The following is a 16,361-nucleotide window of genomic DNA, read 5'->3' on the forward strand; positions in this document are numbered from 1 at the left end:
TGCTTGGTCTGACACAAAGTGGGGGCAACGGGGTTTGGAGGGATTTTGAAAACTTTATTTCAATGTTTATTCTTGGATTGCCCCCACTGCCGAATGAATAATTTCCACAGAAAGAGAGACTGGGAGGTGACTAGGTACAACCACAAATCATGATACATTATAGAATAAAGGCACCTATTTACTCTAACCTTTGCATCAGATACTGGACAACTCTTTAATATAAACCACAGCAGTAGAACACTATTTAAAACCAAATGATCTCTCATAAGAGGTTAACGAGAATGAGCTAATCAAATCAAAGGGCTTCCCTTTGAAAGACCCTTTCCTGTATAAAGTGTAAAACTTGTACTGATAAGTTTTATTGTTTAATGGGGGAGCTCTGAGAAAATCAAGAGAAAAAAGCCAAAGCATCATTATGAAATTTTGGGCTAGCTGCCAGATTATCTCTTATTTCCATTCCACCACTCCCCATAAATTAGCAGTGATTTGTCAAATAATATAAAAGACAAAAGAAAAGAAGGCAATCATATTTCAAATATATTTTTCTTCAGTTTAGCACTTCCTCCTTTTCATCACCATATCCATCATCATTACTTATATACTTTCCCATTAAACACTGAGATAAAAACAAAACTACAAAAACACTGTCAATTCTGATAACACACGGCCTTGGCCAAGCATTCCACAGCTGAGTCCCCGAGGGAGTAAGCAGCCCTGAATCCAACCACCGTCCCACGCCACCTGAATTACCACATATCAAAATGACCAGAGGTCTCTGGGAGTCTTCAACTTCTCAACCTCTAGAGCTAAAGTGTGATGCAGTCCCTGGAGTCAGGACCACTCCTGAGAAAACACTGCTTTCTACACAACATGTTGCCAATACAGTTCAAAAAGTTCAAAGCACTTACAAAATTAATTTCATTTACAGAAAATGAAACATCCTGACTCCAGCTGTCTGAGATCTGATAGTTTCTCCATAAACGTTGATTTTGTTCTGGTACATTTGCGCTCCATGATAATGTGAAAGAACAAAAGAGTCATGTAGAAATTGGGCTATCGATCTGAGACTTTGAATACAACTGAAAACACTTCACCTTTCCATACTTCTTTTGATCATTATGACTCAATGCCTCCTAATGACTCTCTATAAACAGGGAGTCTTCTAGATTGCTAAGTCTTTTTCCTTCTTCCCTTCCTCCCTTCCTCTTTTCTTTTCTCCTCTGTTTTTCTTTTCTTTTTTCATATGGAATCTTGCTCTGTCACCCAGGCTGGAGTGCAGTGGCCTGATCTCTGCTCACTGCAAGCTCCGCCTCCCGGGTTCCCGCTGTTCTCCTGCCTCAGCCTCCCAAGTAGCTGGGACTACAGGCGCCCGCCACCAAGCCCGGCTAAATTTTTGCATTTTTAGTAGAGACGGGGTTTCACCGTGTTAGCCAGGATGGTCTCCATCTCCTGACCTCGTGATCCGCCCGCCTCGGCCTTCCAAAGTGCTGGGATTACAGGCGTGAGCCACCGCGCCCGGCCGATTGCTAGTTTTCTTTTGAGAATCTATGGATAAAACAAACTAGCACCTTTGAAATTTAATATATTCCACAAATATACTCCTCTTCTTTCTACTGCTCCCTAGGTGGAACCACTTCTTCTGCCTCATTGAACTCAACATCCTTCAGACTTTTAATCCATTCCAAATCCCAGTCTTCATGTTGAACTGGGTTAAGCGTTTTTTAAAAAATCGTTTTCTTCTATGAATGAGTTTTCCAACTTGCTTAATCTCCTCCAGGACATCTGCTTTCTGATGAAACCCAGGAGCCTCCAACTCTGAGTAGAACATTCACTGTGTGGTCTTTTTAAAAGAGCTAGATGCATGGAGTTCTCTTGTAATATGCATTCCAAATTTGGACAAAACTTTCTTGGAGCTATTTGACATAATGCTGTATAAAAATGATCCAAGAGATGACACATTTTAATGCTCCATACCTCATTTACTGAAACATGTCCAAGAAAAAAAAAAAAAACACTTTTTTTTTTTTTTTTTTTTTTTTTTGAGACAGAGTCTGGCTCTGTGGCCCAGGCTGGAGTGCAATGCTGCAATCTCGGCTCACTGCAACCTCCGCCTTGCGGGTTCAAGTGATTCTCCTGCCTCAGCCTCCCAAGTAGCTGGGATTACAGGAGCACGCCATGACGCCCGGCTGTTTTGTATTTTCAGTAGGGACAGGGTTTCACTATGTTGCCCAGGCTGGTCTTAAACAACCAACCTCAAGTGATTCGCCCACCTCGGCCTTGCAAAGTGCTGGGCTTACAGGCAAGAGCCACTGCCCTAGGCTCATTTTTTTTTTTTTTTAAGATTTGGTAATGACAATTTGGGGTGTTCTGATAAAATAACAAGCCTTTACTGCCATCTAGAGGTAAAAACTATGTAATGAAATTAAGAGTTACCTAAAAAACAAAAGCTTGCACATCAATGGTGTGGAAACAAGTAGTAGCCCAGTAACTTTCAGTCAGCTGGGCCTGAAAGTTATCAGTGACCACCGTTCCAAGACACATTTTCTTCACCAACACATATCAGTGTTGCTCAAAAAAACCGAGATCCACCAATACTGTGTGTCATACCAATCTGTCCTGGCCTTTCACAGTATTGAACTATGCATACCCAGGTAGGCCAGAGTTTCAGGTGAAGAAAACATAAAGCTTACATTTAAAGGAAGTTCAATTATGGCAGTACTTTTCCAAGTGTGGTAGGCCGACCACCTGAGTCAAAGAAATCACTCTGAGAGTTTATTAAAAATGTGCATTCCTGGACCTATCCACAAACCAGTGAATTACAACGTATAGGGTAAGATTCAGAAATCTACAATTTAAAAAGGATCCCAACATACATTTTTGTACACTAAATTGGAGAACCAATCTAAATCTTGATAAAGTTACAGGACATCACAGAAACCTATCTTGGGAAGGCTATTATTAATGCTACAGTCACAATATTAGCAGACTTGATTAGTCCATCACTGACTTCAACTGCACCTTCTACTGCTCATGGCTTGGATAATACAGTTGTTCACAGAAATGTCCTGATCTCTGAGTTGTTTCCTTCCTTTCTTATCTCTTAAAACAATTTAGTGTTGCTTTTTCTCATAGCATATTTACTATAAAATATGTGGAGAACACAGAAAATGTAAGAAAAATAAAAAGTCCACTAATCAGGGTTAACCACCAATAGCATGGGTGCATTTTCTTTTGGCATTTTCTTTTCGTGTGTAAATAATTAAAGCATGTATACAGTTTTAAATTCTACTTTTAACATTTCTAAGTAAACATTCTCCTGATGCTTTGGCCTCATTAACATAGCATATTGTCAAAATTATACTATAATTCATTTAACACATACTATCCATTTAGCTGTCCATTTTTCATCTTTATAAACAATGCTAAAATCAAATATCCTTGCCTGCCTCTCTACATCCTAGAAAAGATTCATAAGGTTCTTGATACATACTACCAAGCTGTTCCCCTAATCATCATTGGAGCTGCCCATCCCAGCAAAATCATACTGCGAAAACTTCTAAAAGTCTAAAGGCCCAAGTCAAATGCTATATTCTTCATGAAGCACTCTTTTTTTTTTTTTTTTTTTTTTTTTTTTGAGGCGGAGTCTCGCTCTGTCGCCCAGGCTGGCCCAGGCTGGAGTGCAGTGGCGCGATCTCGGCTCACTGCAAGCTCCGCCTCCCGGGTTCCCGCCATTCTCCTGCCTCAGCCTCCCGAGTAGCTGGGACTACAGGCGCCGCCACCACGCCCGGCTAATTTTTTTGTATTTTTAGTGGAGACGGGGTTTCATTGTGTTAGCCAGGATGGTCTCGATCTCCTGACCTCGTGATCCGCCCGTCTCGGCCTCCCAAAGTGCTGGGATTACAGGCTTGAGCCACCGCGCCCGGCCATGAAGCACTCTTAAAGACAATCTCATTTGAAATTAACCTTGCTCTGGCAATCTCATGGCTCTTTGCTGAGATTAATTTGGGACACTACTCTTTTTTATGTCTCACTACACTGTGATTGCCAAATATCTATTAATCTCCATATCTACCACTATCTTTATCAAGAACTGTGCACACAGCACATATTCAACACACACCAGATTACTTCCTGACATTGTTTCCTTCAACCTGACAATCTTTAATCTGATATATCCCCAGAAACTGGTACTTTCAAAGCCAAATCCTCCAAACTGACTCCATGTCCTAAACAATGGAGTCTAAGGAGGCTGGAAGTGACTGCTTCTCCACCAACTGTACCATTAATTACCTTTTGTTCTCTTGTTTAATTCAAGATCAAGGAGGTATGCAAGCAGAGAATCCCAACACGGATCCCTAAACCAAAACCTACAGGCATCACCAAGATTTCCACTAAAGCCCCCACAGTGCCTATGGATAAGCCTATTTACAAAAATGGCCTTGAGAAGCTACACATCGTAAGAACTGTCACCTCCAACACTTTCCTCCACATGGGAGGGAGAAGGTAACTCACATCAATGCACTGCCTGGATACATTCATCTACAGAAATATGTGGAAAGCTAAAATTACCACTATGAAAGGTCAAAGGACCATCTCTCCAGGAAACGGTGAGGCAGCTTGGTGGACCTGATGAAGATCATCCCCAAAAAAGCAGCACATCTACAATTATTTTACTTCTATATGTATATATGCACATACACACGCTCACAGGCCTAAACCCAAATCTACCCATTTCCTCATCCGACATATATCTCATATATCTAACCCAAAGATGGACTATCTACAGTCAACCTGATATAGGACTAAATTCACTAGAACAATTCAAGAGTTTTCTGATGAACACAGACGTAATTATTCATTCTATAGAACTTTGCTAATTAATCATATTTTGCTAAGAAAAGGTGATAGCAAAAATTCCTAATCTGAGTCAAGAAAATCAGATTATTTCCGTCAAGGTGACAGGACAATTAAAATCACACTTTAAGGTCTAAAATTATGATTTCTTTATGACCAGGAGGAAAAACACAAAGTGATAATTCTTAGTTACAAGGAGGAAAAGCATAACAAAAGTGAGTAACAGCCGAATATGTCCTTTGTGTAGAATATCTGACAATCACCAGTGTAGTGAGCATACCTTACTACTGACACTTAGTCTCCTATCCCATTTTTCCAGTATGTTTCCGCTTCTGTATAAACCAGGCCTCAGAATCATATTGCTAGGCTTGTAAAACTAACAAAAATTTTAGATTGGTATTGTTGCTTTCAGTAGCAATAAGGACAAATCTGAATCAAAGGTAACATTGAGATCTTTTAGGGAGAGATGAATCAATGTTCCAGGTGCTCGAAAAAATACACAATTTATCATCTCATAGGACACTGTTTATTCATCTCTCTTCCCTGAATAAACACTATACAAAATCAGTTGATTCAACAAAAGCTTGGGGTTAGGAGACTCAAATTCCAATCCTAGATTTTCACTCATGTGACACCGAGCTTTGCATTTATCAATCTAAGCCTTGAGTTTCCATATGTAAAACAGGAAAGTGAAATAATTCCTCAGGTCCCTTCCAGTTCCAATAAGCTATGAGCATGCCCAACTATTGAGACAAAATGTTGAATTCTATAAGGTCAGACAGAGCCCCTGGCAGAAAGCTAAAGTAATTCTTTTCATCACACTGAAAACTCTCTCATTGAATTGAGAGAAAGGTGAGCCTGTAATTCAGTGTGGACAGAGTAATACAGGACATTTTAAGACAAGGCATGTTTGACACAAAAGGCCATTCAAAAAACATTTCAAAAAGCTTCAATCGAGGGGGGGAAAAAAATCAATGGAACGACACTAAATATTTTTTGTGATCATTCTCTAAAAACTGGAAGCATGACCCCAGAAGAAATCTTCATGGTTAAGGACTGCTTTAGCCAGGTGTCCTGGGTTGGAGCCAGCAGAGCAAGAGCAAAGAAACTGCCATTCCCCATACTTATCTAACTAAGTCCGCCTCATTGCACTAACGCCACTGTACAAACACCCCCAGGCCCCTGCAATTTCAAGGAGGAGGAGGAGCTAGAGGCCTGGGCAGCACTGAGAGGGATGATGGGCAGTATTGAGAAGGATGATGGGCAGCATTGAGAGGGATGATGGGCGCATTGAGAGGGATGATGGGCAGCATTGAGGGGATGATGGGCAGCATTGACAGGGATGATGGGCAGCATTGACAGGGATGATGGGTGCATTGAGAGGGATGATAGGCAGCATTGAGAGGGATGATGGGCGCATTGAGAGGGATGATGGACAGCATTGAGAGGGATGATGGCAGCATTGAGAGGGATGATGGGCACATTGAGAGGGATGATGGGCAGCATTAAGAGGGATGATGGGCAGCAGTCCCAGCAGGCAAGTGGCAGACGGCAGTAGGGGGAGGTCAAATTAATTAAAAGCCTGAAGTGGAAAAGTCTAAGTGAAAGGAAAGCAGGAAGAGAACAGCAGAAGGGGATGGACTGCAAAAGAAGGTGAAGACTGGGCATGATGGCTCACACCAGTAACCCCAGCACTTTGGGAGGCTGAGGTGAGAGGACTGCTTGAGGTCAGGAGCTCAAGACCCGTCTTGGCAAGACTTTGTCTCTCCAAAAAGAAAGAAAAAGCCAGGTGTGGTGGTGCACACCTGTAGTCCTAGCTACTTAGGAGGCAGAGGCAAGAGGACTGTTTGAGCCCACAAGTCCGAGGCTCCAGTGAGCATGATCACACCACTGCACTCCAGTCTGACTGACAGAGCAACATCTTGTTTGTTTAAAAAAAAAAAAAAAAAAGTGGGGGGGTGATGAAGCTCTGACATTAAAAAAAAAAAAAATGTATGTACAGAGTGTTTAGTACTGTGCCTGACATACAGCAGGTATTTGATAAATCTTGAGTGAATAGAGAATGAGTAAATGAAGAAGAGAAGGTCATTCAGTCAAGACATTTTCTCACTTGAGAAAATACACTAAGAGATAGCAATAGTGTATGACAGGATTAGGAAAAGTAGTTATGCCCAGGTGACATTCAACATTGGTAATTATGCTAATAGAAAAAAACTCATTGGAATCCCTATAGTGAAAACCAAACAGGTTGAAAAGAAGCATAAACAGGAAAAACAACATGCACTAACAATAGTCCCAGAAAAAAACAAAATATCTTGGGAGAAATTTTACTCAGAAGAGAAGCACAAAACATGTTGTATATTGAAGATTTCAAAATTGTTTTCTCCCATGTCAGGAGACTCCCTAAAGTACATTTTTATCCAAGCTGGCCTAAGTTTAAGAGGAAGCACAAAAAGAGGGACAACATAGTATACAAACTACTAAAAATTTGGGTGGAAGCCAGGCGTGGTGGCTCACGCCTGTAATTCCAGCACTTTGGGAGGCCAAGGCGGGTGGATTACCTGAGGTCAGGAGTTTGAGACCAGCTCGACCAACACAGAGAAACCTCGTCTCTACTAAAAACGCAAAATTAGCCGGGCATGGTGGCACAGGCCTCTAATCCCAGCTACTCGGGAGGCTGAAGCAGGAGAATCTGCTTGAACCCAGGAGGTGGAGGTTGCAGTGAGCGGAGATCACGCCATTGCACTCCAGCCTGGGCAACAAAAGCAAAACTCCGTCCCCCCCAAAAAAAAATTGGGTAGAAAAATGTCGACACTTCTATGGGAACCAGCAGAAACTCATCTTTCAGTGGTAAAGCAGTTCTAATCCCATTAAGACAAAAGTCTTCAAAGTAAAGTTATATTGGCCAGCTGTGGTGACTAACACCTGTAATCCCAGCACTTTGGGAGGCCAAGGTGGGCAGATCACATGAGGCCAGGAGTTTGAGGCCAGTCTGGTCAACATGGCAAAACTCCATCTCTATTAAATACACAAAAATTAGCTGGGCTTGGTGGTGCATGACTGTAATCCCAGCTACTCGGGAGGCTGAGGCATGAGAATCACTTGAGTCTGGGAGGCGGAGGGTGCAGTGGGCCAAGATCACGCCACTGCACTCTAGCCTTGGTGACAGAGTGAGACTCTGTCTCAAAATAATAATAATAAAGTTATATTTTAACAAAAGGATTAACAACCAAAAACCATGCTTATTTCAAGCAATATGTAATAATAATATAATAAAAATGCAAATACAACTAAAGAGTGAGAATACTATTTGGAGTTCAAAACAGTAATGTCTGACCTATATGTAACACAACTGACACATAAAGAATATTGTCTCCTGAGCATCCTGTTTCCGCAAAAGTGTGGCCTCTGACGAACAATGAAAATAGAAGCTGACCTAATAATTCTAGAGTGATTTCACTTGATGAAATGTTTTAAAGTAAGCAGATAAAAATCCAAGTGAGTGAAAACAAATCCAATTTGTAACAAAAATGTCAACAACCTGATACTTTCAAGCTGAAGTATTTTCCTGGTCCTTCACTTACTTACCTTCAAGATTTCTGAACTAATCTTGAGATTTTTTAGAATCAAATATCTGATTTTAACAGACATGTGACTGGTCTAATGCATGGCTGATAATTACTAAGTAATAGAGTAACACAATTCTCTCTGGATTTGTTTCAAATGTCTTCTCCTGAAGACAGGTTACATACAATTCAGGATGTGACTGAGTTTGGGGCAGGGTTTGCAAACTGTGGTTCACAGGCCAGATTTGACCCACTGTGAATGTTGAAAAACAATCAAAATAAGACTATTTTGTGATGTGAAAATTACATATAATTCAAATGTTGTTGTCCATAAATAAAGTTTTACTGGAACACAGCCATACTCATTCGTTTACATATTTATTTTCTATGACTGCTTTTACACTGCAACAGCAGAGTTATGACAGTGATGACTGGGCCTGCAAAACCTAAAATATTTATTATCTGGATTTATATGAAAAAAGTTTGCTGACCTCTGGTCTAGTATGAACTAGAACAAGGAACTCAGAAATAAGAATTTAAGAGCTTCATCAACTAATTTTTATAAGCAATATTAGCCATTTAAAAATCAATTAAGAACTCTATGAAATCTTATAAAAATGGGGAAACTATATTTCAAGCTGTGATATATTTAGTAAAACGTATAATTTTATGAATGCATCTGAAGTGTTCAACTAAAGAACATCAGATGAACAACAGATAAAAGATTTGTGTCAGGCCGGGCTCTGTGGCTCACACCTGTAATCCTAGCAATTTGGGAGGCCGAGGCAGGCGAATCATGAGGACAGGAGATCGAGACCATCCTGCCTAACACAGTGAAACCCCCTCACTACTAAAAATAAAAAAATTAGCCAGGCGTGGTGGCACGTGCCTGTAGTCCCAGTTACTTGGGAGGCTGAGGCAGGAGAATCGCTTGAACCCAGAAGGTAGAGGTTGCAGTGTGCCAAGACTGCGCCATTGCACTCCAGCCTGGGGGACAAGAGCAAAACTCTGTCTCAAAAAAAAAAAAAAAAAAAAAAAAAAAAGATTTGTGCCACAAAATAACATATTATTATTGAATCTGATGGAAGAAATAGAAGTTATGTATAGGCTTTCCACATTTATCAGTAGTATTTTTCAAGAGATTCATGAACATTTAGCAAAATTACAGCAGGAACTACCTGACATGCAATTTAGGGAAATATGCATAAATCTCCATCTTTAAATGTTCATAATTGTTGTCAAGAACCACTCATTTAATCATTTGCAAGAATTGCAGAAATTATATGCAGTAAATTAAACCAGACCATGAAGGTTATCTAAGGGTCCATCTGTTACAGCCTTCAAGTATAGAACAATGACAAATAACATAGTCATTTTTCTCCCTCCTCTTTCTTCTTTCCTTCCCCTTGCCTTTTAAATTCATCTTGCCCCTGTGTTTTGCCCTTGAATATCTGTCAATACTACCTGCATTTTGACTGAACCACATCAATGTGTAAATCCTATAATATAAGCTGATTATGTTTTTCCCTCTAATTCTGGTACAGTGTCTAAAACAAGGCTAAGCACGAGAGCTTGACAAATGATTTTGAAAACAACATGCCCAGAAGTCGATCCTCTTTTGTGTTTTATTAACATCGCCTATAAATATTCCAAGTCTGAATTTTATATGTAGAGACAATGCCTTACAACATCTACAATGCATGACTGTCTATATGTAAAACTAATACTGTAAAGGTTTAACTTCAGTGTGAAAAAAGAAAAAACACAAAACAAAAAAAAGCCTGGGTATTTGGGTTTAAAGAAAAGATCCAAGGTGCTCCCCTACTCCATTTCCAGAAGGAATTCAGCATGGATAAAGCAATATAATTTGAAGAATATACCATAAAATGATATTACAACGAAAATATTTACAAAGCTCATTTCAGCAATCTCAAAAAGAATAAGCACATAGATTCTAGGTGACAAAAGTTGTCACCAGTAAACATTACAGGCTTATTTACAAAGAGTCTGTTGTCCTCTTTCCAAAGGTAATTTATATAATTAAATCCAAATATGGTTACAATAAAATGTTAGTAAGACACAGTTTTACAAGGACTACTAATGTAATTTTGAAAAGAGAAAAGTGGCATTTGCCAAATCTGTCAAAAGCCTGGACAGGAGTTTGACAACTCTGCTAGCAGATCGAGGTCCTTCTGATAAAGATCTCCTAGGTTGAGGTCTTCAAGGTGTGACTATGAAATATTAAGAACTAATTAGTTAACTAACAAATACTTAATGAGTGCCTACTCTGTACCCAGATACTACTCTAGGCCCTGAAGCTAAGGCAAACAAGACAAACAAAATATCCACTCACATGGAGCTCTTACAGTCTAGTGTTGGGAAAAAGTAATAATTTAACAAGGAAAAATAGTAGTTGGTGCTAAGGGCTTTGCTGAGGATTACAATAACATAATAATTTAATAGATATTGTGATAATGTAACAGAGCACCTAGTTACTCTAGACTGCCTGATCAGGAAGTGCCGCTCTGAGTAGGTGATGTTTGAATTGAGTACTTAATGTTAAGACAGAGCCAGCTGGCCAGGCCTGGTGGCTCATGCCTATAATCCCAGCACTTTGGGAGGATGAGGCGGGCGGATCAAGAGGTCAGGAGTTTGAGACCAGACTGGCCAACATGGTGAAACCGCATCTCTACTAAATATACAAAAATTAGTTGGGCGTGGTGGCAGGCGCCTATAATCCCAGCTACTTGGAAGGCTGAGGCAGGAGAATCATTTGAACCCAAGAGCTGAGATCACGCCATTGCACTCCAGCCTGGCGACAGGGCGAGACTCCATTTCAAAAAAAAAAGAAAACCAGCCAATCAGAAGGACAGGACAGAAAGGAAAAGAAACAGCTAAGGCAAAGGGCTAGGACAGAATGAGTGTGGCCTACTGAGGAACAGAATGAAGGCTGGAGTGGGTGGGACAGCATAAACTATAGGGGAGTAAATAGTAGAAGACCTGGTGGCCACCAGCCATGGTAAGTAATCTGAATTTCATTCTATGTGGCAGGGAAAAAGCTATTGGAGGGTTTAAGCAGGAGAGTGGCCTGACTTCTTTTAAAAAGACCTTTAGCTGGTGAGTGGGGGACAAGGTAGAAACTCTGAGCCCTGTTAGAAGCTTACTGCAGTGGCTAAGGCAACGTATACTCCAATGGAGGCAGAGAGAAGAAAAATGCAAAGAAAGATTCAGGATACGTTTTGGAGGTAGTGACAACAGGACTTGATGGATGAGATATAGGGGTGAAAAAAATAAATAAATCAGAATACTGCTAAGCCTTTGTGAAATTAGGTAGTTGGTGGTTTAATTTATGGAGACAGGAAAGTCTGGAGAAAAAGCATGTTTGCAGAGTAATTCAGTAGCTGGGTCTTGTCTATATTTGACATCCCTATTAAATAACTAAAGATCTAAAGAAGGCAGCCATATATGTTAAGCCTTGAGCTCCAGGATCAGGTTTGAGTTACTGGCAGAAATGGTTCTCAAAGCTCAAATGGAAAAGCTGCTTATTTGTAGCTCCAAGTAACCAGTGTTCTTTAAAAGAGTAAACTTTGGAAGACTAACAGACACAATTTGATAATGATATATAAACAAAAGAGTTTCTAAATTATGAGTCTCTTTAAACCGACAACAGATTATTCCTTTAGAGATGAGATTCTTACCACTGATAATTAGAATGTGAAATATAAGCACACAGGCTCTGGTTTCAGACTGCCTGCATATGAATCACAGCTCCCCCATTTACCAATTAAATAGATAGTATTGGGTAAAGTAAAGTAAATAGTATTAGGTAAATCACTTAATTTCTCAGTGTCTCAAATTCCTCATCAGCAAAGATAACAACAGTAACTACCCCCGGTGTACTTATGAAGATTAAATTAACTAGAATGTGTAAAGCAATGAAAACAGTATCTGGCAGGTAGTAAGTGCTCAACAAATGCCAGCTGGTATATTATTATTATTATTATTATTATTATTTTTTTTTTTTTTTTGAGACGGAGTTTTGCTGTCATTGCCTAGGCTGGAGTGCAGTGGCACGATCTCGGCTCACTGCAACCTCCGCCTCCTGGGTTCAAGCAATTCTCCTGCCTCAGCCTCCTGAGTAGCTGGGATTATAGGCGCGTGCCACCAAGCCCAGCTAATTTTTTGCATTTTTAGTAAAGACAGCGTTTCATCACGTTGGCCAGGCTTGTCTTGAACTCCTGACCTCAGGTGATCCACCTGCCTCGGCCTCCCAAAGTGTAGGGATTACAGGTGTGAGCCACTGCGCCCGGCCGCAAGCTGGTATTACCACCTGCAGTCTCCTGGCATTGTACACAGAAGTGTCTTAACACTTCAGTTTTCTAGTTAGATGCTTGGGAAGAGATGGCATCAAAGATTCAGAATGAGGTGGGGAAGCATATGAAAGACCCTCCTTAAAAGACATGGAGGCTCAATGTTACAGACTGCTAAGAACATGCTCTTTAAAAATAAGCTATCTGTATGCCAGTTATTCCTAAATCTGCATCTCAGCCTGGATCTGGCCCTGGAGCTCCAGACTCACATACTTAGCTGCCTACTGGGTACTCGACTTGGTAATTTAATAGGTATATCATTGAAATAAAAAGGGAAAGCAATCAGTATTCTCTTCATCTTCTGTAAGGAGATGATCGAGTAACATTTTCTTTTTTCTTTTCTTTCTTTTTTTTTTTTTGAGACAGAGTGTCACTCTGTAGCACAGGCTGGAGTGCAGTGGTGCGATCTTGGCTTGCTGCAAGCTCTGCCTCCTGGGTTCAAGTGATTCTCCTGCCTCAGCCTCCTGAGTAGCTGGGACTACAAGTGCCTACTACTACACCTGGCTAATTTTTGTCTTTTTAGTAGAGACAGGTTTTCTCCATGTTGGCCAGGTTGGTCTCGAATTCCTGGACTCAGGTGATCTGCCCGCCTCGGCCTCCCAAAGTGCTGGGATGACGGGCCCTCAAGTGACATTTTGAACTGCAGAATCTCTCGACTCCCTTCCATAAGTCACAAAATCCATGCTATAATTGACATTCTCTCAGTTTTCACCTTCACACTGAGAAAGTACCCAGACTGGTCAACTACATTAAAATCTCAGGCATTGTATCTACTCATTTCAGCATTAATATTTTCAAATCATTATTCTACTGAATGTATTACTTACTATAAGTCACTTCAAACAGTTTCTGAAGGTTTACAGGGAATAAGGAAATAAATCAAATATAAGATGTCATTAGATGATTCCTGGGATCTTATGCCTAAGGCATCCTGGGCTGCACACTCAGCACTGCGACTCCCAGCTGCCTTATGTTGGGTCATGACTCCAGTTGCCACCAATGGAGTGACTAGACATCCCCTAAGGACCAGGAGAGTCCCTGCAAAATTCTAAATTAATAGCCTTCCACTCACAAAAGTTTCTAGATTGGATGAGAAATTATATGTCTACCTACATACTCTGTAGCAGGTAACATGCATACACACACACATTTATTCTGCTAACATACACCAAACACCGATTAAGTGCCAGGACCCATGGTGAGCTCCAGTGCAATGCAGGACTCTAGCACAAAAATGACAGGTTTTAAAGAGCCATAAAAACTTTGTGTTACATACCACATCTAAGAAGACAAGAGAACAGCCAAAAAATAGTACAGTTCCTTAGACAGACAACAGACAGCTACATAGATGTTATAAACCATGTATAACCAACAAGTATTTGTAAGTGACTGAAATGTTCCACTGCCTTGCTACCATGGATGTGAAGTGGGAACACGTGATAGCGAAAGATGTTTTTTTTTATAGGCAAGTAGCATAATCCACAATAGGAATAAAAGCACCAATACAACTATCTTTCCTTTCTGTGATTTAACGTATTATTTCTCCTTTGACTTTTGAAACAAAACATAATTCACATATTTTAGGCTGAAATAACAATTGAATACATCTGACATCCCTGTCAAATAACTTAAGACTTCAAGAAGGCAGCCAGGTAAATAAGCCTTGTGCTCTAGGATCAAGGCTAGATCCCATCAACATAAGAAGAATCAGGAAATCTGAAATGGTTCAGCTGTGATTCCTTTTGAATTAGAAACAGTGTACAGATTACAGTTACGCAAATTGCCAGTGAATACTCAAGGAGATTTCAAACAAATGCATATATTTACTTTGCTTAGGAGCAGCGAACAAAGCAAAGGCCTATGATAAATTTAATGTCAGCAATTTTCAAAGCTTACTCTTGGCCGGGTGCGGTGGTTCACACCTGTAACCCCAGCAATCTGGGAGGCCAATGCGGGCAGATCACTTCAGGTCAGGAGTTCGAGACCAGCCTGGCCAACATGGTGAAACCCCGTCTCTACTAAAAACAAAAATTAGCCAGGCGTGATGGCAGAATCCTGTAATCCCAGCTACTCGGGAGGCTGAGGCAGGAGAATTGCGTGAACCCGGGAGGTGGAGGTTGCAGTGAGCTGAGATCGCGCCATTGCACTCCAGCCTGGGGGACAAGAGCGAGACTATGCTTCCAAAAAAAAAAAAAAAAAAAAAAAAGCTTAGTCTTACGGCTAGAAGGAATTTAAGAAGTAGAGTAATCTTAGGCACTCCAACACATTGTCTTCATGGGAATTCTGGCAACTTAGATGAAGGAGGCTGTAGCAATTTAAAGTTTTACTAGATTCAGTGTTTAAAACTGTTGGTTGGTAAAACCCTAAAAAAGATGATCTTTAAGGGCTCTTTACAGATTATGATACAAAAGCCCAGAGAAGTCACATAGTAGTAGTGGGAAAAGTATGACTTTCAAAATCAATCACACTTAACTCTTCCCAGCCCTCTTCTTCAATGTGTGTTCCTAAGAACACGACTTAACTTTTTTCTGTTTCTCCACCTATACAAACGAAGAGAATACTTACCTTTTAGGGATGTTATGAAGGCTAAATCAATTCATATTTATGACGACATTTGTCACATAATAGATACTCAAAACATGTTGATTGCCTTTCTTTCAAGGGATGAATAACTTGAAAGTCACACAGCTAGTGAGGACTAGAACCAAGAGATCCCCTTTACCACTCAAACAGAATTCAACTATTTCTTAAATGGCCACTATTCGTCTTCAGTCATATCATAAAATAGAGCTTTTTAACACCTGAGTTGGTAGGGGTAGTTATTAAAGTAAATGTGGAACACCACAGGGCTGCAAAAGAGTCAGGAAGTTTAATCAAGGAAATATTGTATTGGCTACCTTTCTAAAAATGGCATCTGCTTAGTTTGTACCTGAAGGCTTGTCCTTCCGGAAACAATGCAACAACTAAAGTTGGTTATTTTTAATGGATATTTCACAACTAATATTTCAAGACTGTTTGCAGCAAATAGGTATCAAGTGTCTAACATGTGCAGGGCCCTGTAGATGACAGAAGTATGAATCCAACTTTGGACCTATCTTCTCTAGTAGAGAAGAGAGACAGACCTTGAGGAGTGATAAAAACCAACCAACCAACCAATAATTGCATGGTAGGTGTGATGGAACTTAAAAAGTTCAAGGCCAGCCTGACATGGGGGGTTACTTAATGCTACTCTACTTGGGGATAAAATGCCCGTCAGGAGTTGGTAAACATAGCAAAGCATAGCAGAAACTATTCAAATTGTGTTAATTGAATTCTAGTATTGTTTCTCAAAGGAGTTAGCTTTGTGAACTTGTCAAGTTACTTGACATCTTTAGGTTACGTTTCTCATCTGTAAAATAAGTGAGTTCAAAGGATGATCTCTATTTAAGCCTCCTTCCAGTTCTAATATTCCAAATTACATAAGGATCATGACCACAAGAAATACAGTAACTTATATTTACCGCATATCTATTATATGTCAAGCACCATGCTAAAGTGCATTATTGTACTGTCTTCACAACTTTATGAAGTA

The 16,361-nt window shown here is 40.2% G+C and overlaps 2 protein-coding genes across 13 annotated transcripts in view; one reads left to right on the forward strand and one right to left on the reverse strand.

Moving 5' to 3' along the window:
• FILIP1L (filamin A interacting protein 1 like) overlaps window positions 1–6,638 on the forward strand; it is a 296,973-nt gene extending 290,335 nt beyond the window's left edge. For all 5 annotated transcript variants that reach the window (XM_074033597.1, XM_005548313.5, XM_074033596.1 and 2 more), the window contains one exon: window positions 4,316–6,638. In XM_074033597.1, coding sequence (XP_073889698.1) covers window positions 4,316–4,507 — 192 coding nt within the window. In that variant the 3' untranslated portion in view covers window positions 4,508–6,638. The remainder of the gene's footprint in view (window positions 1–4,315) is intronic.
• The window catches only part of CMSS1 (cms1 ribosomal small subunit homolog), a 371,982-nt gene that overhangs the window by 354,944 nt on the left and 677 nt on the right, over window positions 1–16,361 (reverse strand). The window lies entirely within an intron of this gene.

The sequence above is a fragment of the Macaca fascicularis genome, chromosome 2 (genome assembly GCF_037993035.2).
Source record: "Macaca fascicularis isolate 582-1 chromosome 2, T2T-MFA8v1.1".
Taxonomy (NCBI): Eukaryota; Metazoa; Chordata; class Mammalia; order Primates; family Cercopithecidae; genus Macaca; species Macaca fascicularis.